The sequence below is a fragment of the Kogia breviceps genome, chromosome 12 (assembly GCF_026419965.1).
Source record: "Kogia breviceps isolate mKogBre1 chromosome 12, mKogBre1 haplotype 1, whole genome shotgun sequence".
Lineage (NCBI taxonomy): Eukaryota > Metazoa > Chordata > Mammalia > Artiodactyla > Physeteridae > Kogia > Kogia breviceps.
The window spans coordinates 22,379,386-22,405,239 of NC_081321.1; the positions used below are offsets into that span (position 1 = coordinate 22,379,386).

The 25,854-nt window shown below is 37.8% G+C and overlaps 1 protein-coding gene across 8 annotated transcripts in view; it reads left to right on the plus strand.

Moving 5' to 3' along the window:
* CCDC91 (coiled-coil domain containing 91) overlaps positions 1-25,854 on the plus strand; it is a 376,162-nt gene that overhangs the window by 272,557 nt on the left and 77,751 nt on the right. For all 8 annotated transcript variants that reach the window (XM_067008954.1, XM_067008955.1, XM_059081562.2 and 5 more), the window contains 3 exons: positions 475-567; positions 656-724; positions 8,134-8,310. In XM_067008954.1, coding sequence (XP_066865055.1) covers positions 475-567; positions 656-724; positions 8,134-8,310 — 339 coding nt within the window. The remainder of the gene's footprint in view (positions 1-474; positions 568-655; positions 725-8,133; positions 8,311-25,854) is intronic.

Below are 25,854 nucleotides of genomic sequence, written 5' to 3' on the forward strand. Positions count from 1 at the left end.
TTATTTTTTTGAATCTATGGTAAAATCTTGAGATGAGAACAATCATCTTTCAATTTCTGTAACAGTGCTTTGCTAGAAACACAAATAATCTGTTAAGAAAATTACTCACCAGGCAAACATCAGTTATAATCTGATTGCTCTCTTACTGCAAGCTAATAATAATTTTAATGAGTAAATTTTCCAAATTTAATTTTAGGGAAGGACATTTTATCATCTTCTGATTCACTTCATATTTGGAATGTTTTTAAATTAGATCTCATGTCACGTACTTTATTGAGTTTGGGGGCGAAAAAAGTATATCTTGACTGATGGAAGAAAGGTGAATTCAGGTTTTTTGGCTCCTAAGCCTTCATTTTAGCAAACTTTCTTGTTTCCTCTAGTAACTACTTCAAATGAATTCTACCAACTGTTCTCCGTGTTGATAGATTATCAGTCTCAGAGCCATAATCATAATGCATTTATCTTTCCTTGTAGCATCAGAGGCTCCTTGAAATGCTTGCCACAGAGAAGGAACTGTTAAAAGAAAAAATAAAGGAAGCTTTGACTCAGCAATCTCAAGAACAGAAGGTAATACTTTAAGTTTGCTTGGACTGTGGAAAGAATGTTCTATTACCTCAAATAATACTTTAATGTCTAGCTGTCTTATCATTTACAGGAAATATTGGAAAAATGTTTGGAAGAAGAAAGGCAAAGAAATAAAGAAGCATTAGTATCTGCTGCAAAGGTATTTCTCTCTGAAAAGTTTATTCTGTAGCTTAATTTCAATTATATTTCCATTTTTGTTATGTTTACACCCACCTCAAAGCCTAAAATGAATGTTGTTGGTCTCATATAAGAACTGTTTTTGTCATCTTTATGTCTAACTATTTGCCTGGTAGAGACCCATCAGTAATAATCAGTTTCTTTGTAAATAAGTGGAATTAACAAACTGAGTTCATTAACAGTATAGTCAATATACTTTTAAAAATATTTCCTTTCAGAAAAATCAAAAATTTTTTTTTCTTCTTCTACTGTTCATATTCTTGTTAAATTTACTTTACACAAGATAATGATGTTGAAATGCTTTACATTTAGATTGTTAATCACTTGTTTAAAATAATATATCTACATAGGAACACTAATATCCACTTGGTATTTGATAGATATCATACAAGTAATGAGTGTGTGTGTGTGTGTGTGTGTGTGTGTGTATGTATATATGTATGTATGTATCAAGGTATGTGGTTTTTAAAGTCAACTTTGAAATAGATCATCTGGGTAGTATATTCATAGATGTTAGATATATATATATATATACACTAATATATACATATGTTGACCTGAAATATACTGTCAGATATTTGTCCAGCAAAAATGGTTTATTCAGGATTAGGAGAGCATTGCAATTTGGGGTCTGCAACCATGGTGAGCCATGTACAAGTTCCCACATGGCAAGGAGAACACTTTTATAGAGAGGAAAGGAAGTTGTGAGGGCTACAGGAAATACAGAGTCCATGGCTTTTCATTGGCTGAGTCGCTGCCAGGAAAGAAGAGGAGTCTTTCTTCTTCCTGTTGGTCTCTACTATGGTTGCAGGGCATGAGAGTTCCCGCTTAATAGATCTCCTGACACTATTTAATTGAGATTTCTGTTTATGAATTTTTTTACATTTTCCCCTTTGATCAAGACCTTTTGCTGAAAGCACCACTGATCAAGAATCAAGGTTTCTAGTTTTAGCTCTTTTTGTCCCTCAGTTTCTGGGTGTGGTGTCTCATGTCAGAGGGAAAGTGCAGATTGGAAAACTATTGCAATCACATTCAAGTAACAAGGAGGGGTAGGAGGGAGACCTCTTAGGCAGTTTTCTTAAGTCCATATGTTATCAAGATTATAGACATTGGAGATCATCTGAAGTGTTATGTCATCATCAAAGGTTTGGTGACAAACTTCTAAGAGACCTGGTCTGGGTATCTTGGGAAAGCTGTCTCATCAGTTGTCATCTGCTTCATTTCTGGGAAATCTTTACTTTCAGGTCACCAGATGATGTACAGGTCCAGTCAGGGTTAGGTGCTTTCTTTAGGTGTGTCACGTGAATCCAAGAGTCTATTCCTTGTTGTTTGGTAGCACAAGGGTTGGTTATCAGTGCCTGATAGGGGCCTCTCCAGTGAGGTTGAAGAGCATTCTTTTGGAAGTGTCTTTTCCAATAGACAAAATCTCTAGGTTGCAAGATGTGATGCTTAAGGTCATCATCTCCCAAGGGCACACTGTGAAAAAATTGCTCTACCTAGGCATGGTTATTTTTAATGGAAACAACTAGGCCTTTGCAATATTAGAGTATCTCTCCTTTTATCAGTTGTGGGTCAAAAGAGGCAGGAGCCAACTGCATTGGTTGTCCTGTAACTATCTCAAAGGGTGAGTTTACGAGTTCCAAAAGGAGTGGATCTGGGATTTAGAAGGCCAGCAGCAATGCTTTTGGCCAAGGTATTTGGAGGGCCTCTACAAATTTTTCTAACTGAATCTTAATAATGCTGTTAGTGCATTCAGCTAAACCAGAGGATTGAAGGTGGTAAGCCTAGTGAAAACGTTGTAAAACTGGCTAAACAGCGCAAACTTGTTGAAGCACCTAGCCAGTAAAATGGATTTCTAAATCACTATGATGTTTGAGAGGAGCTCCTCAGGTAGGGACAATCTTTTCCAAAAGTACTTTAGCCCCAGAAGAAGGAGTAACAGGTCTGCAAGGGAAGGCTTCTTTCAGTCCACTATGAAATCTACAGGCCATGACTAAAACGTGTTCATTAGCAATCCCCACTGTTGGAACCACGGCATGGGCTGCTTTATAGTAGTGGGGTTGAACACCGAGATTGTGCCTTCAGTGTCAGGACTGGAAGAGGTTCATCCTCAATCAGGAGAAATATTTCTCCACGCCGATTAAGAGGGAGAACTGGGAAGAGCCCCTATAATTCCTCAAAGACCCGTTATTGAGAATTGAAAGGACATTGGAAAGGCTGGTTAGAGGACTGAAGGCACTCAAACACTTAAAATTTGTAACAATCTTTCCCAGTGTCCTGGCTTTTTGCAATAATAGCAGAAACTGGGAAAGTTTTGATTTCATTCAGGAATCTTCATTTGCTGGATTTGAAGATTAAGAAATATGGTGTTCTTCCTTTTAGCTGACTCATGTAGAGTGTGAGAGAGCTGGTTTGCTAGATTAATTAAGTCTGAAATAGAGATAGTTTTCCGTTTCATCCTAGTCCTTTTACTAGAAGGGAAAATGTCCCAGTCCAGCCCATTAATAACACAGAGTTAAAAGCTGCCCGGGTGGAATCAACATCTGAGGGAAGACCAGAATTTTCTTTAAAAGCAGTCTGAAGTCATGCAGTCGTCATGAACAGGTTCATCCAATGTTTGTGTGCAAGCCTGAATTCTGTTCCAATCAACAGGCTTTGGTAAAGCCCTAGGAATTGCTCGATGAAGCCACCTAGCGATTGCCTGAGCCTGACCATATGTTAGACTTTTCAGGATTTTCCCAATTAGCGGTTTTCGTCCTATGCTGGGCCTGGCCTTAACCAACAAGTATATGAACCAGCTGATATGAGTCAGAGAAACAAGGTTGATAAGTTTGAATGACCATATTAAATTCCTCAGCAAATCTGTGAGGATCTTTGGTTTACTTTGGGAAAATGTTTGACTATGGCTTGCAGTTCAGCTTTAATCCAGAGAATATAGGAAATTAAGAGTTTAACTTTTGGATCCTCAGAAGGCTTAATTTTACAGGGAAAAATTCTGAAAAGTTCAGAGGGAAAGGGGGTAGGAGGAGTTGTAGAGAAAAGGAGAAGTTTGACGGGATAATTAGTATGGGATATAGAGGAGGCATCAGCGGCATAGAAGAGTGGGAGGAAGATGGCGCCAGAGGCACAGTCTGGCCATGAGTTTGCAAGGATGAGAGACGAGATGGTACCAGAGGAAGCCAAGGAAGAAGAACCTGAGGCTTTGGGAGCCATTTCATCTCTCTTTAATTGTTGGTTTGCCTCAGTTAATCTTAAAATCTTACTTTGCAGAGAGAGAGAGTTTTTGGCTTCTGATAATATTGGGAGGCCTTAAGATACCAATCGAAATAGGCATACCACTCAGTTCTGGAAATTTTTGAGCTATCGTGATCTAATTCAGTTATAAGGAAATTAAGTTTGGGGATTTCAAGTTTCCCATAATGGCCACTGATACTTTAACTTGCCTTTGGTCAGGTCGGTCCTTTTAGTCAGAAGTGAGCATGAAGGGGTAGAAACTATGGTTTTTAAATATCAGTTTGGCTGGAGTCCCTGTAGGGGTAGCGCCCTCAAAATACTTAGTTAACTGGGATTCCTTTTCTCAGAGGTTTTTCTCTAGAATAAAAGAACAATTTTCAAACAGCTTAAATAACTTACAGCTCAAAAAGCTTGCAAACTAATACCAGCCAGTTCTAAGGAGACAGCTTGGTCCTAGAGCATCCAGGCCAAAGGCTTTTACAGCCAATTTCCAGAGAACAGCCCCTTCCAAAGGAATAGGCAGAAGGCTGAAAAACCAATACACCTTTCAGTGAAGAAGTCCCTATTCCCAAAGGAATGGGCTGAAGGCATTTCCAGCCAGCTTCGGTTGAAACAGTCTTATCTCAAAATCAGACCAAAGGGCTTCCCTGGTGGTGCAGTGGTTGAGAATCTGCCTGCCGATGCAGGGGACACAGGTTCTTGCCCCGGTCCGGGAAGATCCCACATGCCGCGGAGCAGCCGGGCTCGTGAGCCATGGTCGCTGAGCCTCCGTGTTCAGAGCCTGTGCTCCGCAGTGGGAGAGGCCACAACAGTGAGAGGCCCGTGTACCACAAAAAAAAAAAACAAAAAAAAAAAAATCAGACCAAAGTTCCTGCAGAACAAGGCCTTAGCCAGAAAGACGAAACCTTAAAATAGATTCTGAATAAAACCTGGAGAGCTTCAAACACAAAGAGGGCATGGGCTTGGATCTAGGAGAAAGACGTACCTTCAAACTCCAAGGTCAGCAACGAAGCAGTGAGCGACAGTGGGCTCAGTTGTGGGTAACACATCTGTTCAATAGCCCCAGAGCCTTCGGAGGTCTTCTCTGGTCCCCATATGGGCCACCAAAGTGTCGACCTCAAATCAATAGACTGCCAGATATCTCTCCATCAACAATGAGTTTATTCAGGAACAGCAGAGAATTGCAGTTTGGGGCCTGCAACCATGGTGAGCCACGTGCAAGTCCCCATGCAGCGAGGGAGAATATGCTTTATCGAGGGGAAAAGGAAGTTGGGAGGGAGGACTGTGGTAAACGGAGTCGGGGGCATTTCATTGGCTGAGTTCTTGCCAGGGAAGTAGAGGAGTCTGTCTTCTTCCTGTTGGGCTCTGCCATTGTCACAGCACTTAAAAGGTGAGAGCTCTGCCTTATGGTCTCCTGACACTATTTAATTGAGGTTTCTGTTTATTAATTTTTTTAACACAAATATAGCACTGAGTGTTGAGTTTGGGATTTAGATTTAAATTTAGTAAACAAACGTTGAAAGTCTCATAGGTACAGATCACTGTGCTGAGGTGGAAGTTCAAGAATGACTATGATTTTGTCTTTTTCTTAAAGAATTTACAATCAGGTAAAAAAAACCATTGTTTATGTACTAATAAGGTAAGAAGGAATGCATTAAATTATTATGAGTATATAGATAGTATTTCCATGGCATTCATAGGAGGTTTTTATTGTTTGGTTTTTTAAAAAATTTATTTATTTGGTTGCACTGGGTCTTAGTTAGTTGCGGCATGTGGGATCTAGTTCCCCTACCAGGAATCGAACCCGGGCCCCCTGCATTGGGATCACAGAGCCCTAAGCTGCTGGACTACCAGGGAGGTCCCCCATAGGAGTTTTTAACAATAAATTTCTTTTGAACTGACCCTTGAAGGATGGCTAACATTCTGAATAGTGAGTTTGAATTTTACTCCATAGGTAGGTAGAGACACATTGAAATTTCTGAGTATAGGTGGGTCATAATGGTAACTGACATTAATTTTGGGGAAATTGGAGCAAGAAAGGCCAAAGGCAGGGAAAGAATTAACAGAGTGCATCTGAAGTTTGCATAAGAGATAGTGAGTGGCAGGAATAGAGTAGTAGTAGTAGCTTGGAAAGGAATGAAATAGGCAAATTCTAGAAGTAGTTAGGAGATAGAATCAACATGTTTGGTGTGGTTGAGGTGGCCAGTTTGTGAACTGCCAGAATATTCATTCGGTAGCAACATAGAAAGTAATACTATTTCCTTGGTGTAGAGTTTGAGCTGCCTGTGGTATATCTAGATGATAAAGTCAAGTAGGCATCTAAATCTACATGACATTTATAGCTCGGTAGATAGGAATCTCCTGAAGATATTAATATGGGTTAGTATGATTTTTTGTTTTGTTTTGTTTTCCAGCAGAGAGATGGTAATAGTAGCCATGGAAATTATTGTCATGTATAATTACCTCAGAGGAGTAACAAGTAGAGTAACAAGCGGTCCAAGTTCTTAGCCCTGAAAGAACTCCAAAATTTAAAATCCAGAGGAAGGAAGAAGTTACAAAGAATTGAAAAGACTCAGCAAAATGCATAGGAGAAATATAAGCAGCAGGCTGTCATGAAAACCAAGAAAAGAGAGGGCTTCACAAAATCAGAAATAATCAGCTGTATAGAATGTTGCTTTGAGGTCATGAAAGTAAGGATTAAAACAAAAAACAAAAAATATCATTTGGTTTAAACAACATGGAAGGCATTGGTGAACATAGTAAGAGTAATTTAGGAGAAGAATTGTGCAATAAAACAGGAGTTAAAAAAATGGTGACTGTCAGCTTTAATGACTTTTGTCAAATTTGGTTGTGACCTGGAAGCAAGAAAAAAAGTGGTAAGTCTCTCAGGAGTGAGAGGTCCATGGACTTTACTACGTACGATGATTTTCTTGAGGAAAATTCTTGTGCAGCTGTTCGAGTTGCAACTGAAATAGGCTCCTCTTTCACAGAACACCATTTTACTGAATTAGTAGGGTTATACAGACTTTAGTATTTGGCAGACATTTTCTCCAAGATAAGCAGAGTGAGCCCAGCACCTTAAGGACAAAAACTGACAGTTCTTGTTGCCAATGATAAAATTTGAGCTTTAAAAAAAATTAGAATTTTAGAAAATTTATTTCTGCTTTTTAATAAAGACTCTCCTGATGAGATTGATGGTGGTATTAACAAAACTGTGGCTTTTTTGGTTATAATATAGCGAAATGTGTCAACATCTGGAGGAGATGCATAACTCATTGAATCAGTGTTTGCCAAATAAAAATGTTTAAAAAATATGTAAAGGATTCATTCAGAATGCAAGAAAAGACTGTAATGTAACAGAGTACAAAAAATTCATTGACATGATTTTATTTTTCTTATTGCAACTTACCTTTAAGAACTACCCCTTGTTAAGTTTTGGTGTGGAATCAGAAAGAATATCTGAAGTGATCTCAACTGACTTCTAAATAATTCTCGCTTTTCTTCTACATATATTTGTGATGCTGGGTTTTTCTTATAAACTTCAACTAAAAATATCATTACAGATTTAATACAGAAGACAGGTGTAAGAATCTAGGCTCTCTTCTATTAAGTCAGATAGTAAGGAGGTTTACAAACATTCTTCTCACTTTTTAATTTTGGAAAATGTAGTTATTTTTCAGAAAATACAGTATTTATTAATATATAATGCACTTACTGTTATTAGTTATAAATGAATTAATAAATATTTTTATTTTCTCTTGGTTTCAATACCTAATACAGTAAATCTTAATATGTATAACCCATGTAAACAAAAGCTCTTAGAATTCCTCTATAATTTTCAAGAGTATAAAGAGACCCTATGACAAAATAGTTTGAAAACTGCTATTTTAAGCCAAGACTTGGTTTCTTTGAAGTTTAGAAGTGCCATGGAAATAAGTTGGTTATTTGTGTAAAAACAAATAATTTCTTTTACAGCAGGTATTACATATGAGTAAAAAAAAAAAAAACAATGTCAGAAAGAAACCCTATAGGATCAAAATTTTGAGTTTTTTAGGTTAACTCAAGTGTGTCTTATTCAAGGAACTATTGTTGTCACTCATTCAAATATTTTTGTTTTGGTCATTATTTGTTTTGAAGCTTGAGAAAGAAGCTCTCAAGGATGCAGTTTTAAAAGGTATAGAAGAAGAAAGAAAAAATTTGGAAAAAGCCCATGCAGAAGAAAGAGAGCTATGGAAGAGTGAGCATGCAAAAGATCAAGAGAAAGTATCTCAGGCAATTCAAAGAGCTATACAAGAGCAAAGAGAAATTAGTCAGGTTAGTAAAATTTGTTCTTTATAAATATTTTCTTTTTCTTATTTTTCACAACATAAAGTAGCTTTACTATTATTTTATCTTACTTAAAATAGTCTTACTGGGCATAATTATTTTACTTTTGAGTTTAATACTTTAACTGAATAATTTTTAATATATCTCTACTTTTCACTTTTTTTTCTTTTAGTTTCTTTTTTTTTTACATCTTTATTGGAGTATAATTGCTTTAAAATGGTGTGTTAGTTTCTGCTTTATAACAAAGTAAATCAGTTATACATATACATACATCCCCATATCTCTTCCCTCTTGCATCCCCCTCCTTCCCACCCTCCCTATCCCACCCCTCTAGGTGGTCACAAAGCACTGAGCTGATCTCCCTGTGCTACGCGGCTGCTTCCCACTAGCTATCTGTTTCACATTTGCTAGTGTATATATGTCCATGCCACTCTCTCACTTTATCCCACCTTACCCTTCGCCCTCCCTGTGTACTCAACCCCATTCTCTAGTAGGTCTGCATATTTATTCCCATCTTGCCCCTAGGTTCTTCATGACCATTTTTTTTTTATTCCATATATATGTATTAGCATACGTTATTTGTTTTTCTCTTCCTGACTTACTTCACTCTGTATGACAGACTCTAGGTCCATCCACCTCACTACAAATAATTCAATTTCATTTCTTTTTATGGCTGACTAATATTCCATTGTATATATGTGCCACATCTTCTTTATCCATTCATCTGTCAATGGACACTTAGGTTGCTTCCATGCCCTGGCTATTGTAAATAGAGCTACAGTTAACATTTTGGTACATGACTCTTTTTGAGTTATGGTTTTCTCAGGGTATATGCCCAGTATTGGGATTGCTGGGTCGTATGGTAGTTCTATTTTTAGTTTTCTAAAGACCCTCCATACTGTTCTCCATAGTGGCTGTATCAATTTACATTCCTACCCACAGTGCAAGAGGGTTCCCTTTTCTCCACACCCTCTCCAGCATTTATTATTTGTAAGTTTTTTGATGATCGCCATTCTGACTGGTGTGAGATGATATCTCATTGTAGTTTTGATTTGCATTTCTCTAATGATTACTGATGTTGACCATTCTTCTATGTGTTTGTTGGCAATCTGTATATCTTCTTTGGAAAAATGTCTACTTAGATCTCCGCCCATTTTTGCATTGCATTGTTTCTTTTGGTGATATTCAGGTGCATGAGCTGCTTGTAAATTTTAGAGGTTAATCCTTTGTCAGTTGCTTCATTTGCAAATATTTTCTTCTGCTCTGAGGGTTGTCTTTTCGTATTGTTTATGGTTTCCTTTACTGTGCCAAAGCTTTAGGTCCCATTTGTTTATGTTTGTTTTTATTTCCATTTCTCTAGGAGGTGGATCAAAAAGGATCTGACTGTGATTTATGTCATAGAGTGTTCTGCCTGTGTTTTCCTCTAAAAGTTTGATAATGTCTGGCCTTACATTTAGGTCTTTAATCCATTTTGAGTTTTCTTTTTGTGTATGGTGTTAGGGAGTGTCCTAATTTCATTCTTTTACATATAGGTGACCAGTTTTCCCAGCATCACTTATTGAAGAGGCTGTCTTTTCTCTACTATATATTCTTGCCTCCTTTATCAAATATAAGGTGACCATAGTGAATGGGTTTATCTCTGGACTTTCTATCCTGTTCCATTGATCTATATTTCTGTTTTTGTGCCAGTACCATACTGTCTTGATCACTGTAGCTTTGCAGTATAGTCTGAAGTCAGGGAGCCTGATTCCTCCAGCTCCATTTTTCGTTCTCAAGATTGCTTTGGCTATTCGGGGTGTTTTGTGTTTCCCTACAAATGGTGAAAATTTTTGTTCTAGTTCTGTGAAAAATGCCAGTGGTAGTTTGATAAGGATTGCATTGAATCTGTAGATTGCTTTGGGTAGTAGAGTCATTTTCACAATGTTGATTCTTCCCATCCAAGAACATGGTATATCTCTCCATCTATTTGTATCATCTTTAATTTCTTTCATCAGTGTATTATAATTTTCTGCATACAGGTCTTTTGTGTCCTTAGATAGGTTTATTCCTAGATATTTTATTCTTTTTGTTGCAATGGTAAATGGGAGTGTTTTCTTAATTTCACTTTCAGATTTTTTATCATTAGTGTATAGGAATGCAAGAGATTTGTGTGCATTAATTTTGTATCCTGCTACTTTACCAAATTCATTGACTAGCTCTAGTAGTTTTCTGGTAGCATCTTTAGGATTCTCTGTGTATAGGATCATATCATCTGCAAACAGTGACAACTTTACTTCTTCTTTTCCGATCTGGATTCCTTTTATTTCTTTTTCTTCTCTGATTACTGTGGCTAAAACTTCCATAACTATGTTGAATAATAGTGGTGAGAGTGGGCAACCTTGTCTTGTTCCTGATCTTAGTGGAAATGGTTTCAGTTTTTCACCATTGAGGATGATGTTTCTTGTGGGTTTGTCATATATGGCCTTTATTATGTTGAGGAAAGTTCCCTCTATGCCTACTTTCTGCAGGGTTTTTATCATAAATGGCTGTTGAATTTTGTTGCAAGCTTTCTCTGCATTGATTGAGATGATCATATGGTTTTTCTCCTTCAATTTGTTAATATAGTGTATCACATTGATTGATTTTCATATATTGGAGAACCCTTGCATTCCTGGAATAAACCCCACTTGATCATGGTGTATGATCCTTTTAATGTGCTGTTGCATTCTGTTTGCTAGTATTTTGTTGAGGATTTTTGCATCTATGTTCATCAGTGATATTGGCCTGTAGTTTTCTTTCTTTGTGACATCTTTGTCTGGTTTTGGTATCAGGGTGATGGTGGCCTTGTAGAATGAGTTTGGGAGTGTTCCTCCCTCTGCTGTATTTTGGAAGATTTGAGAAGGATAGCTGTTAGCTCTTCTATAATTTTTTGATAGAAATCACCTGTGAAGCCATCTGTTCCTGGGCTTTTGTTTGTTGGAAGATTTAAAATCACAGATTCAATTTCAGTGCTTGTGATTGGTTTGTTCATATTTTCTATTTTTTCCTGGTTTATTCTTGGAAGGTTGTGCATTTCTAAGAATTTGTCCATTTCTTCCAGGTTGTCCTTTTTATTGGCATAGAGTTGCTTGTAGTAATCTCTCATGATCTTTTGTATTTCTGCAGTGTCAGTTGTTACTTCTCCTTTTTCATTTCTGATTCTCTTGATTTGAGTCCTCTCCCTTTTTTCTTGATGAGTCTGGCTAATGGTTTATCAATTTTGTTTATCCGCTCACAGAACCAGCTTTTAGTTTCATTGATCTTTGCTATTGTTTCCTTCATTTCTCTTTCATTTATTTCTGATCTGATCTTTATGATTTCCTTCCTTCTGCTAACTTTAGGATTTTTTTGTTCTTCTTTCTCTAATTGCTTTAGGTGTAAGTTTAGGTTGTTTATTTGAGATGTTTCTTGTTTCTTTAGGTAGGATTGTACTGCTATAAACCTTCGTCTTAGAACTGCTTTTGCTGCAACCCATAGGTTTTGGGTCGTCGTGTTTTCATTTTTATTTGTTCCTAGGTATTTTTTGATTTCCTCTTTGATTTCCTCAGTGATGTCTTGGTTATTAGTACTATATTGTTTAGCCTCCATGTATTTGTATTTTTTATATCTAGTCTCATAGCTTTGTGGTCAGAAAAGATATTTGATATGATTTCAATTTTCTTAAATTTACCAAGGCTTGATTTGTCACCCAAGGTATGATCTATGCTGGAGAATGTTCCATGAGCACTTGAGAAGAAAGTGTATTCTGTTCTTTTTGGATGGAATGTCCTATAAATATCAATTAAATCCATCTTGTTTAATGTGTCATTTAAAGCTTGTGTTTCAGCATTTATTTTCATTTTGGATGATCTGTTCATTGGCGAAAGTGGGGTGTTAAATTCCCCTACTATGATTGTGTTACTGTTGATTTCCCCTTTTATGGCTGTTAGTGTTTGCCTTATGTATTGCAGGGCTGCTATATTGGGTGCATAAATTTGTACAATTGTTATAACTTTTTCTTGGATTGATCTCTTGATCATTATGTAATGTCCTTCTTTGTCTCTTGTAATAGTCTTTGTTTTAAAGTTTATTTTGTCTGATATGAGAATTGCTACTCCAGCTTTCTTTTGATTTCCATTTACATGGAATATATTTTTCCATCCCGTCACTTTCAGTCTGTATGTGTCCCTCGGTCTGAAGTGGGTCTCTTGTAGACAGCGTATATTCAGGTCTTGTTTTTGTATCCATTCAGCCTGTCTATGTCTTTTGGGTGTAGCATTTAATCCATTTACATTTAAGGTAATTATCGATATGTATGTTTCTGTTACCATTTTCTTAATTGTTTTGGGTTTGTTATTGTAGGTCTTTTCTTTCTCTTGTGTTTCCTTCCTAGAGAAGTTCCTTTAGCATTTGTTGTAAAGCTGGTTTAGTGGTGCTGAATTCTCTTAGCTTTTGCTTCTCTGTAAAGATTTTAATTTCTCCGTCAAATCTGAATGAGATCCTTGCTGGGTAGAGTAATCCTGGTTGTAGGTTTTTCTCTTTCATCACTTTAAATATGTCCTGCCACTCCCTTCTGGCTTGCAGAGTTTCTGCTGAAAGATTAGCTGTTAACCTTATGGGGATTTCCTTGTGTGTTATTTGTTGATTTTCCCTTGCTGCTTTTATTATTTTTTCTTTGTATTTAATTTTTGATAGTTTGATTAATATGTGTCTTGGTGTGTTTCTCCTTGGATTTATCCTCTATGGGACTCTCTGTTCTTCCTGGACTTGATTATTTCCTTTCCCATATTAGGGAAGTTTTCAACTATAATCTCTTCAAATATTTTCTCAGACACTTTCTTTTTCTCTTCTTCTTCTGGGACCCCTATAATTCGAATGTTGGTGTGTTTAATGTTGTCCCAGAGGTCTCTGAGACTGTCCTCAGTTCTTTTTATTCTTTTTTCTTTATTCTGCTCTGCAGTAATTATTTCCACTCTTTTAGCTTTCAGGTCACTAATCCGTTCTTCTGCCTCAGTTATTCTGCTATTGATCCATTCTAGAGAATTTTAAATTTCATTTATTGTGTTGTTCATCGCTGTTTGTTTGCTCTTTAGTTCTTCTAGGTCCTTGTTAAACGTTTCTTGTATTTTCTCTATTCTATTTCCAAGATTGTAGATCATCTCTACTATCATTATTCTGAATTCTTTTTCCGGTAGACTGCCTATTTCCTCTTCATTTGTTAGGTCTGGTGGGTTTTTATGTTGCTCCTTCATCTGCTGTGTGTTTCTGTGTCTTCTCATTTTGCTTAACTTACTATGTTTGAGGTCTCCTTTTCTCAGGCTGCAGTTTTGTAGTTCCCGTTTTTTTTGGTGTCTGTACCCAGTGGCTAAGGTTGGTTCAGTGGGTTGTGTAGGCTTCCTGGTGGAGGGGACTAGTGCCTGTGTTCTGGTGGAGGCTAGATCTTGTCTTTCTAATGGGCAGGTCCACGTCTGGTGGTGTGTTTTGGGTTGTCTGTGACCTTATTATGATTTTAGGCAGCCTCTCTGCTAATGGGTGGGGTTGTATTCCTGTCTTGCTATTTGTTTGGCATACGGTGTCTAGCACTGTAGCTTGCTGGTCGTTGAGTGGAGCTGGGTCTTGGTGTTGAGATGGAGATCTCTGGGAGATTTTTGCCATTTGATATTATGTGGAGCAGGGAGTTCTCTGGTGGACCAATGTCCTGAACTTGGCTCTCCTACCTCAGAGGCACACCCCTTGATGCCTGGGTATAGCACCAAGAGCGTTTCATCCACATGGATCAGAATAAAAGGGAGGAAAAAAAGAAAAAAAGAAGATAAAATAATTAAAATAAAGTTATTAAAATTAAAAATCATTAAATAAAATTTTTATAAAGTAATTAAAGAAACTTTAAAAACGAAATAAAAAGAAGAGAGCAGCCAAACCAAAAAACAAATCCACCAATGATAACATGTGCTAAAAACCATACTAAAAAGAAGACAAAAAAACGGACAGACAGAACCCTAGGATAAAAGGTAAAAGCAAAGCTATACAGACAAAATCACACACAGAAGCATACTGCTCGGAGAGATTTCCCTTTCTCTTCTTTGTTAGCACAGCTCCTGGGGTTTAGCTTTGGATTTGGACCCACCTCTGCGTGTAGGTGGCCTAAAGGCATCTGTTCTTTGCTCAGACAGATGGGGTTAAAGGAGCAGCTGCTTTGGGGGCTCTGGCTCACTCAGGCTGGTGGGAGGGAGGGGTACGGATGCGGGGCGAGCCTGCGGTGGCAGAGGCCAGCATGACGTTGCACCAGACTGAGGTGCCATGTGTTCTCCCGGGGAAGTTGTCCCTGGATCATGGGACTCTGGCAGTGGTGGGCCGCACAGGCTCCTGGGAGGGGAGGTGTGGATGGTGACCTGTGCTCGCACACAGGCTTCTTGGTGGCGGCAGCAGCAGCAGCCTTAGCGTCTCCTGCCCGTCTCTTGGGTCCATGCTGATAGCCACAACTCATGCCAGTCTCGAGAGCTCCTTTTAGCGGCTCTCTGAATACCTTTCCTCTCGCACCAGGAAACAAAGAGGCAAGAAAAAGTCTCTTGTCTCTTCGGCAGCTCCAGACCTTTACCTGGACTCCCTCCTGGCTAGCCGTGGCACACTAACCCCTTCAGGCTGTGTTCACACCGCCAACCCCAGTCCTCTCCCTGGGATCTGACCGAAGCCGAGGCTCAGCTCCCAGCCCCACCGGCCCCGCCGGGTGAGCAAAGCCTCTCAGGCCAGTGAGTGCTGGTCGGCACCAATCCTCTGTGCGGGAATCTCTCCGCTTTGCCCTCCGCACCCCCATTACTGCGCTCTCCTCCGTGGCTCCGAAGCTCCTCCTCCGCCCCCCGCAGTCTCCGCCCGTGAAGGGGCTTCTAGTGTGTGGAAACCTTTCCTCCTTCACAGCTCCCTCCCACTGGTGCAGGTCCCGTCCCTATTCCTTTGTCTCTGTTTATTCTTTTTTCTTTTGCCGTACCCAGGTATGTGGGGAGTTTCTTGCCTTTGGGGAGGTCTGAGGTCTTCTGCCATCATTCAGTAGGTGTTCTGTAGGAGTTGTTCCACATGTAGATGTATTTCTGACGTTTCTGTGGTGAGGAAGCTGATCTCCATGTCTTACTCTTCTGCCATCTTGAAGCTCCTCCTTCACTTTTTAATGCTGATAAATTTACCTTTTTACTCTATATTCAGAGAAGGCAGAATCCAAATTTATGTTTAGTCATTGGAACTACATTATCTCCTGTTTAATATGCTTGTTTTTCTTTTTCACAAACACACACATGCACATACAATTAAAGTAAATAATATATATGTGTTTAAAATAGTTTAATTTGATTCATTTATGTCTAATTTATATTTCTATATACCTGTAGTTGGTAGTAATAATAGAAACTCACAAATAACCCCTGTAGTCTCTTAAGATATATACATATCAACAAATATGGCCTACATATAAAATAACTTTTGATTACTTTACTGAACAATTAAAAATTGTATTAGTTTAATTTTCAGTAATTTGCATGGTACTATTTTACTTGTGGTTAGTCTTCTTTTTATATAGGTATGAGATACCTAAATAAATTTTTCCTCCAATAAGTATAAAAAGCAAAAAGTAACTAACATTCATAGGCGTCTTTGATTTACATGATCAAACCATCACATGTATTTCCATTGTTCATTCAACCATACATTGTAAATGTGGCTGAAATGACTAAGTTTTCTTTTTTTTTAACTTTTGAGAACAAAAAACCCAGATTTTCTTTCCACTCATCAACTAGTCTTAATGAAGCCCTAGGAAACAGTGCTTCTAATATCCAGGATCAGTGTTATATGTTTTTTTTTAAATGTCACTTAGGTTTACTCTGAAGAATGCACAGTTATCCATTTATTATGAAAATGAAACATCTGTAAGTAACATCTATAACAGCATAACAGTAATGTGGTAATAGAGTTTATCTTTTTTTCTTTGCTTTTTTCCACTAGAGTAATGATTATTTTCCAATTCTTTCTGTATCCTATGTTAATGTCAACAAATATATCTTACATATATGTTTAATTGTCTGTCAGTTCAGTTGGTTGGAATTCCATGCCAGTAATGTCAAGATCATTGCTTAAGTCCTGATTTGGGAGAGTTTACTTAAAACTTCTTCATGACCACAGACCACTCCTTTAACCTCACATAGATGTGGGCTTTTAGTCACCATGAAATTGGGAAAGAGAGCGTGAATAAATCAGCACATTTTCATCACCCAAAGGAAAAAAACATATATCTTAAAGAGTACCCTTCTCTGTGAGTTTGTTAGGTACCTTCTTGTCCATAAGAAACACTATAGTAAATGATAGACTTTAAAATTCATTCTCTATACGTTCAGAGTACTGTGAGGATAATCCAGTCATGTCATGAATAATACATGTGTTTATTTTCTTACAAATGGTTGCATATTTTCCTAGAGAGAGGGAGAAAAAAAAAGTGTTGTGTGCGTGTATTTGCCTTGTAGCTGACAGTTGAAGAGAGATGTATAGCAGAAAGAGCAATGTTGCCAGGTAACTCAGATTTTCAAAAGTGAGGTTGTCTTGGGGCTTCCCTGGTGGCTCAGTGGTTGAGAGTCCACCTGCCGATGCAGAGGACACAGGTTTGTGCCCCGGTCCGGGAAGATCCCACATGCCGCGGAGCGGCTAGGCCCATGAGCCATGGCCACTGAGCCTGTGTGTCCGGAGCCTGTGCTCTGCACTGGGAGAGGCCACAACAGTGAGAGGCCCACGTACCGCAAAAAAAAAAAAAAAAAAAAAAAAAAAAGTGAGGTTGTCCTATCAAATGTATTTCAAGCCTTCCTTAAACAGCTCACTGCTTTTATTCTCACATGGTTTACAGTAAGAACTACAACGAAACAACTCTTAGCCCCATAAACCTTCATAGTGCTATTCTAGAAAATTGACAAATGAGTTTTCTTGGGAGCCAGATGGAGCTAATATATCTTTTATGTCTTTTATTTACATAGACCAGCAAGGTAAGCAAATAAGTTGCCATGCTCAAACTTAGTGTTTGGTGTTTTACATTAATAATTGAAAAGACTGCCTATAATATTCCAGGGACTGTACTTATTTCTGGGGATACAGTAGTAAAAAAAGTTAAAAAAATTTCCCTACCTTCTTGTGGAGAAAACTGACACGAAACTATTAAAAGTATAATAAAATGTGAAGTAATGATCAATGTCATGAAGAAAACTGAAGCTGTATAAGAGGCTAGAGAGTGAGGGAACCAATATAAAAACAGGATAGTCAGGTAAGGGCTCTAAGGAGGTAGCATTTGAGCTGAGGCCTGCCTTGAAGTGAGGAGTTTACTTTGAGACTAGCTGGGGTAGAAGTGTTTCACACATGGTGAATAGCAAGTGCAAAGGCTTTGAGACACAAAGATGGTTGGTGTAATTAAAACTGTATGGCACTGTTATGGAAATAGACACACAGACCAATGGAATACGATAGAATACAGAAAGAGACACAAAGTTTCCTCTAATTTACAAATTTGTAAAAATGAAGTTACAAATTAGGTAAGTTACTATATAGCACATCAGGGTTTTTAATCTGGGTTCCATGGAAGGGGGCCCTAGACTGTGAATTTACTGAAATTATGCAAAATTTGTGTATATGTGCAGATTTTTTTTGCAGAGATACTCTATAGCTTTTATTAGATTCTCAAAAGTATTTTACTAATTAACCAAGAAAAGATTAAAAATACCATCATCCCTTGGTATCTGTGGAGGACTGCTGCCAGGGCCCACCATTAATACCAAAATCTACCAACTCTCAAGTCCTAAAATCGGCCCTCCATACTGCAGTTCTGCATCTGTGGATTCAACCAGCCATGGATCATATAGTACTGTATGTGTTTATTGGAAAAAGAAAAAATACACATTTAACTGGATCCATGCAGTTCAAGCTTGGGTTAATCAGGGGACAATTGTAATTGTCTGGCTGCCCATTTCCTCCTGGACTTTGTATACTAAAATGAATTTCAGATAGATTAAATATTTAAATCTAGAAGTTTAATATATTAAAAAGAAACTGGGAAAATATTGATACTCTTTGAAAGGGAAAGTTGAAGCAGGACTTCTGGGATGGCAAGACTAAGAACCTCTGCAAATTAGCTTCTTCAGAAAGGCAATGAGAATGCTAGCAAAAATCATCAAAATCAATTTTCTCAGATCTCTGAGTGTTAACCAAAGGTCAACAATCCAACAAGTATTTATTCAAGAAAAATAGTTAAATCTCAGTAAGAACAGCAGGCTTTGTAGAGTTTTAACTTGCCTTTTTCCCATTCCCTACTCCCCAGCAGTATGGTAACTTTAAAAGCTAGTATAGCCTCACAATCATGGTAGCTGTGAAAATCGGCCATGTAGAAGCCACTGAAGGGTGCATAATAGGTCTAGAGCTCCAGAAAAACTGTGTCTCCAGAGAATTGTTACTGTTTGGCCTGACCGTTCCCTATAAGGTCTCCATTCACAGAGCTTATTTGACCTGACTCAAGAGTTTGCTCAGTGGAAAAAGCCCTATACCCAGGGTGTTTGTCAAAAACAATAAGTGGCAATTGTTTAACCTCTCAGCTGCCTGGGACAGAAATAACAGTTGTGGCAAACAAGAGACCGGCCAAAAAACTTAAGAGAGAAGTCTGGGGAATGTGATTGCCATAGATAACTTTGCAAAGCTCTTACTTTTAAAAATGCTCCTGGAACTCTTGAAGGTCACATACATGTACAGGATTGTGCACATGCCCAGGAAAGAACTGAGAAGGTCCTAATCTCTCACCTCTGGCTAACTTTGATTCTGTGCAAGCAGAAATTGAAGGCTAAGGCAGAGTTGTAAACTGTCAGTGTTGAAGGTATGCTTCAACACATAGAGGTCCTTGGCAAATACTAAAACACTTACCATTTCATGGTATTTAAGGAAATCTCTGTCTAATCATTAGCTGACCCCTGAGCTAACCCAGCAGAGACTTCAGTAGCTACAGTAAGACAAGGAATACAGACTGCAGAATTAGTACAGAAAATTAGTACTAAATGAAAGTTCCTAAGCAGACAAGGAGCACAACAGTTATTCCTGGAGGATGGATGAGATCTAATTTCTAGAGTTCCTGCATTACATTATTTCGAATGTCCAGTTTTTATCAACACAAAACTATGAGATATGCAAAGAAACAGGAAGGTGTGCTTATAAATAGGAAAAATAAGTCAATAGAAACTGCAATAATGTGGGACTTAATAGACAAGGACTTTAATCTGCTATTATAAATAGTTCAGAGAACTAAAGGGAACCTTCCTCAAAATGTACAAGCCCTCATCACATACATTTATATTAGGTATGTATTCTCTTCAGAAACTAACACTAGACTCTTTTGAAAAGCTGCTCTGTTAATTTTTCAAAGTGCACCCTTTTTGCTGTAAAAGCAAGGTTTCATGTACATGGATGTATATACTTCCTTTCTTAATGTTACCTGCAGTTATAGAGTACTCATCATTTTGTTGGAGGGAAAGGCCCTAATCTCCTATCTTGTAGTTTATATTTCTCTTACAGCATATGTCTGATTCAAGTACTTACTTATTTGACTGACTGTCCCACTGAACTGAGAGCTTTGTGAGTGTCTCAATCATATTTATGCACTTTGGAGGTCCTAGAATAATATACAGCTCCTAGAATGTGTTCAGGAACCAAAGTATCATACTAGTGAATGTCTGATCAACCAAATGTAATTAAGTAATTGACAGTGCTGTATTCTCTTGGTGAGGTCATCAGGTATTATGGTAATTTTCCTGTGTATCTTCTATAACATAGAGTCATCAACACAGAAATCCTCAGCATGTATTATATGGTTATTCCTTTATTACTTACTCTCACAGTATATATTCTTACCAAACTTTGGCAAGGACTTTAGGAAGTAGTGACAAACATTAAAATTCCTCAGCATGTACTGGATCAGTTACCTTCCCATTGTCTCCTTTTTATTCTTCCTGAGAGACCAGTTTGATATAGATATATATAGATATATAGTATAGATATAGCAGTGGGTAGATGCTTAAAAGCAAAATAGAGCGAGAATTAATGAATTAGCAGATACAGTAGAAGAAATCATATGCATAGCAGAGAGAAAAGTGGAAAAAAAGGTATACTAAGGGATTTAGGGAGTACAGTGAAAATGTACTACATATACAAAATGTAAACTATACATATATTACATATATCTGTATATACATGTAGTACATTGCATTCTTAGTTTAAGCTCTTATTTTTTAGTTTTCTGGAATTTTTATTTATTTATTTTACTCAAACATGTCATTTTGTTTATTTTGGCTCAATCTTAGAATCAGCAAATGCCTTCAAGACATTGGCTGGGCTAATGTCTCTGTCTTCTCCCAGATTTTTTTTTTAATATAAACTTATTTATTTGTTTTTTTTTTTTGTCTGCATTGGTTCTTTGTTGCAGTGCGCGGGCTTCTCATTGCGGTGGCTTCTCTTGGCGTGCAGCACAGGCTCTAGGCACACGGGTTTCAGTAGTTGTGGCATGCAGGCTTAGTAGTTGTGGCTCTTGGGCTCTAGAGCACAGGCGCAGTAGTTGTGGCACACGGGCTTTGTTGCTCCGTGGCATGTGGGATCCTCCAGGACCAGGGCTCAAACCCATGTCTCCTGCAATGGCAGGTGGATTCTTAACCACTGTGCCACCAGGGAAGTCCTTCTCCCAGATCTTGAAACACTAGTTTTTAGTATCTAATAAGATCTTGGATGCTTTTAAAATATTTTTGTTTATTTTCTTTTATTTGGATAAGTTTCTTTAGTTTTCTAAAGCAGCAGTCTTGGTGTTAATTATATGTACACCAGTATTAAGAGACCCATTGTTATCATATCATAAGGCAGAATTTGGAATACCATATTTATCATAACACAAAAGAGAAAGAAATTAAAAATGAGATGGAAATATAGTGCCTTGAATTATTAATTAGTTTAAAAATTGAATGGCAGTATTTCTTCGTGAGAAGTGTACGTGGTTTGGGCTTCAGCTTTGAAAAGACAGTGCTAATTTAATGATTTGTTTGAGCATGTCTAAATGAAATTGCCATATGTGGCCATGGTCTTTGAAACCCTTTAAAAACCATGGTTTTGTTCTCATTCTTGAACCCATGAGAGCTGTAACTTGGTACGCCTTTCACATACCAAATTCTTTTTGGATAAAAAATTTGCCATTATGAACTCTCCACAATTTTCATGCCCATCAGACCTGAAGTCTTTCATCATTAATAAAGTCTGCTACTCTTCTCCTCCCCCGATACATACCCTAGCCTTCCTACTTGTGACTAACAGGCCTAAAATATGGTCAAGGCGTCTAGCATATCAGTGTTAAAAGTTTAGTCAAGCTTGTTCTTATTTCATTCTTTTACTAAAGGCTTTTGCTAATAGTATTCAAAAGGAAAAAAAAAAAACTGATCCTAGAGCACAAAATTTTATGAGTCTTCCATCTTTAGGAAACCACTAATTTCTTCTTCCTCACACTTGTAGAATATGATCCTCATTACTAGTGTTGATAAGTTTCTACCTGATATAACCTCCATATGGGTTATCAGAAAAAAATAATATTATAATAGATATATAGGTAGGTGAGAAGTTAGGTAGGTAGGTTAACTGTCCTAAAAGAGTATGCCAATTACAGAATAAACCACAATACGTACATTCCTGGATTTGGTCTATGTACAATTTTTTTCTAGAGGGACACCTTTGATAGGATGAAAATTCACATGAACCCCCAAGTTTGGGAAACGTTGCATTGACATTTTAATGCTGACATTTTAGGGGTTCACTGAACACAGAAAATTGTAGAAATTTTTATTCTATCTTGAGAGAATGCTCCAGACTCTCAGTGGTCTGGACTCCAGTTGGAGTAACATTGGTTTTCACTACATTTCAAAATAAGTGGTTTGAAATGAAGTGAATTATACTATACAATATAATAAAGTAGAATTTAGATTGGTGTCCATATTGCCTTGCCTTTCTCATAATAAACTCATCACCAGTGAGTTTATCATCAGCATGTACAATTTTGCTCAACCAATATCTGGCATATAATATGTCACCATAGACAGTGTGATTCACGTGGGTACCATTGTAAGACTTTGACGCCCTTCATCTGTCTTCTGTCCATGTGTTTACTGTTGTTTATTTTAGGTCGTTAGCTAAAAAACTTTTTTTTTTTTTTTGTGGTACGCGGGCCTCTCACTGTTGTGGCCTCTCCCGTTGCGGAGCACAGGCTCCGGACGCGCAGGCTCAGCGGCCACGGCTCACGGGCCCAGCCGCTCTGCGGCATGTGGGATCTTCCTGGACCGGGGCACGAACCCGTGTCCCCTGCATCGACGGGCGGATTCTCAACCACTGCGCCACCAGGGAAGCCCTAAAAAACTATTTTAATGGAACTTTTTCTTCAGCTTTGCACAAAATAGCAAGATAGTGGTGTTGGTGGTGGTAGTGGTGGTGGTGGTAGAGATGGCAGTAATTATAACAATATTGGCTATCGTTGGTTCTAAGTATGATATACTTTTTAAATTGTTTTCCATGTTTGATCTCATTTAATCCTCACACCACCTTATGAGGCAAAAACTATCATCCCCATTTTTACAGAAATTAAACCTCAGGAAGATTATGTAACTTGCTCAAGGCCATAGTAACTCCTTAGAAGAGGCAACAGGCCAGATTCAAAATCAGGCAGCCTTACTCCAGAGGCCTTACAACTTGCCACTACCCTATTCTCTCTCCCAGTGTGCTCATCCTAGAATAAATACAAATATATCTTATTGATAATTAAAGTATAGATAATTTCAGTAGGAAAACATGAGGGAGCTATTTTTAGTTCTTTATTCATTCAGTAATATTTATTGACCGTCTGCCATGTATTGGCACTTTGGGAAGTTGTGGGCATATAGCATTGAACAAGATAGACCAGGTCCCTTGGCACTCATAGAGCTTATGTTCAAGTTGAAAATGCCCTACGATAAATAAGGTAATTTGTTATAATGATATGGACTTTGAAGAAAAAATCAGGGTTATGTGTTTGTTTGAGGGTAGGTGGTAGGGGACTTTTAGGTACAGAAGTTAGGAAAGAAGCCAGACTCAAAAAAAATTGCATGCTGCATGATTCTGTTTACAGGCATACCTCGTTTTATTGTGCTTCACTTCACTGTGCTTTGCAGATACTGCAATTTTTACAGACTGAAATTTTGTGGCACCCCTGCCTTGAGCAAGTCTGTTGGCACGATTTTTCCAAGAGCATTTGCTCACTTCATGTTTCTGGGTCACAATTTGGTAATTCTTATATAATTTCAGACTTTTTCGTTATTATTATATTTGTTGGGATCTGTGAACAGTGATCTTTGTTGTTAACTATTGTAACAACAGCTTCTGCTTCCCAATTTACTTCTAGATTTTCTCTGTATTAATAGCGACTTTAACTGAGGAGAGAAATGTTAAACTATGTCCAAAAACAGGCTACCTAAGGATTGTGGCACCTATTTCTCCAAATTTATTTGAGAGATGATATGATTTGATTTGGCCTTGGTCATAAATTAAGACCAAGTCACAGTGTTGATCACAGGCTTGTAGTTTTTTTCCTGATACATTAAGAAGAAAGTTTATGACTCTGGTTTATTTGATGTTCATATTAAGTTAATTCCGTGTCCCTTAAAAATCTGTGTTAAAGAAAGTACATTTGTTATTGACACCAAAGTAGGCAAAAAGAAGAGAGCCATTAATTTTGCTGTTCTAGCAAAGTCCTGTAAAAGGACTCCAGTGCATACAGACACTTAAACTATGTCTGACGTTGGAAGCTCTTCGTAATAGTTTATAACCACAGCCACTGTAATTTGGGGTTATGTTTTCCCCAAAAGCCACAGACATTACAATCAGTGGTTAAATTTTATTTTAAAAATTTAGTATTGCCACCTGACCCTTCTTTTAAAAAAGGAAATAACATTTCTATTTTAGCAGGCCAGATAGTTTCACAACACTGAAATAATTTTTCTGTATTGACTTATTTTGTTTTGTTCATTAGTTTAAAATTTTTATGTACTGAATTTTGATAGTAACCTAGTTAAGTATAGGTAGAATCTTAGATTTTTAATTGTCAACAGTATTGTATCTAGGGACAAGTGCACAATAGTTCATCAACTTATCTCTCAAGACTTTTTCCTCCTACTACACTTCCTATTTCATTCATAGCCATCTACAAGTTACCCAGCCCAGAGAACGAATTCCTCCTAGACTCTTCCTCTCTCGTCCCCATTTTCAAGCCTATTAAATTACTAAAGCCTTCCCATTTTACCTGTTAAATAATCCTTAAACATATACACTTCCTTCCTACCTGCTATCATTGTCTTAATTAGGGTTCTTATTGCTTACCTTGACCTCTTACATAGATGTCTTTGCTTCCAGTTTTTCCCTTTCAAATTGGTATAAATAATGTCAGTGCCTCCTCATAGCCTATAGGATATTAAAGCTACTTAGTATGATCTACATACCTTTCAGAGCATGAAATATAAATCTTTCAGTGACCTGGTCTCTACCTCCCCAGCTCATGTTCTGTCACTCTGCTTCACCCTTCATGCTTTTTGTACCATACTGCTGGTACACATACCAGGCTATTTATGGTACTGGGCTTTTAGTCATACTGTGCCTTCAGCCTAGAATGCCACTGCTTTCCATTAAACCCTCTCTTGTATGATAGCAGCTTTTTTTGTTAATTCAGAAAACTTCTCTGTCCACTTCTCAGATTAAATCAAGTTTTCTTTCTTCTTCATTGGCATTCAGTATTTAACTGTACACTGCCTAGCCATATTCTATTGAAAGAATCTGCTTCTTTGTCTTCTCCACTAGATTATAAGCACTTTAAAAGCAGGAGATGAGTCTTGAACAAGCCACAATAGATTATAAAATGGTCCTGGACCAGCACTGTTTTAAGGAGACACGGTAATCTTTAAAAAGAAAGGACTTAATCTTTGTGGTACGCGGGCCTCTCACTGTTGTGGCCTCTCCCGTTGCGGAGCACAGGCTCCGGAGGCACAGGCTCAGCGGCCATGGCTCACGGGCCCAGCCACTCCGCGGCATGTGGGATCTTCCCGGACCGGGGCACGAACCCGTATCCCCTGCATTGGCAGGCGGACTCTCAACCACTGCGCCACCAGGGAAGCCCGAAAGGACTTAATCTTGAACAACACAATTTAGCTCTCTTAGGAGTTTTGGTTGCTTTTAAATGGAATATATTACCAAAAGTAGGGTCACCAAAATTAATGCTTTGGATGTTATGATTGATTCCTTTTTAAAAAGTATGCATTAGATTGTCTGTTGGGTGCCAAACTGAGATGATTCTTACTATTATAGATATTGAATGAAATACAAAGTAATCTGGGTAAAAAAAAGATAATTAATTTCAGCTTCAGAGAATTGTTTACTTTGAGCAACTAGTATAGATTTGTTGTAAGGTGGTGGTGAGTTGCTGTATGA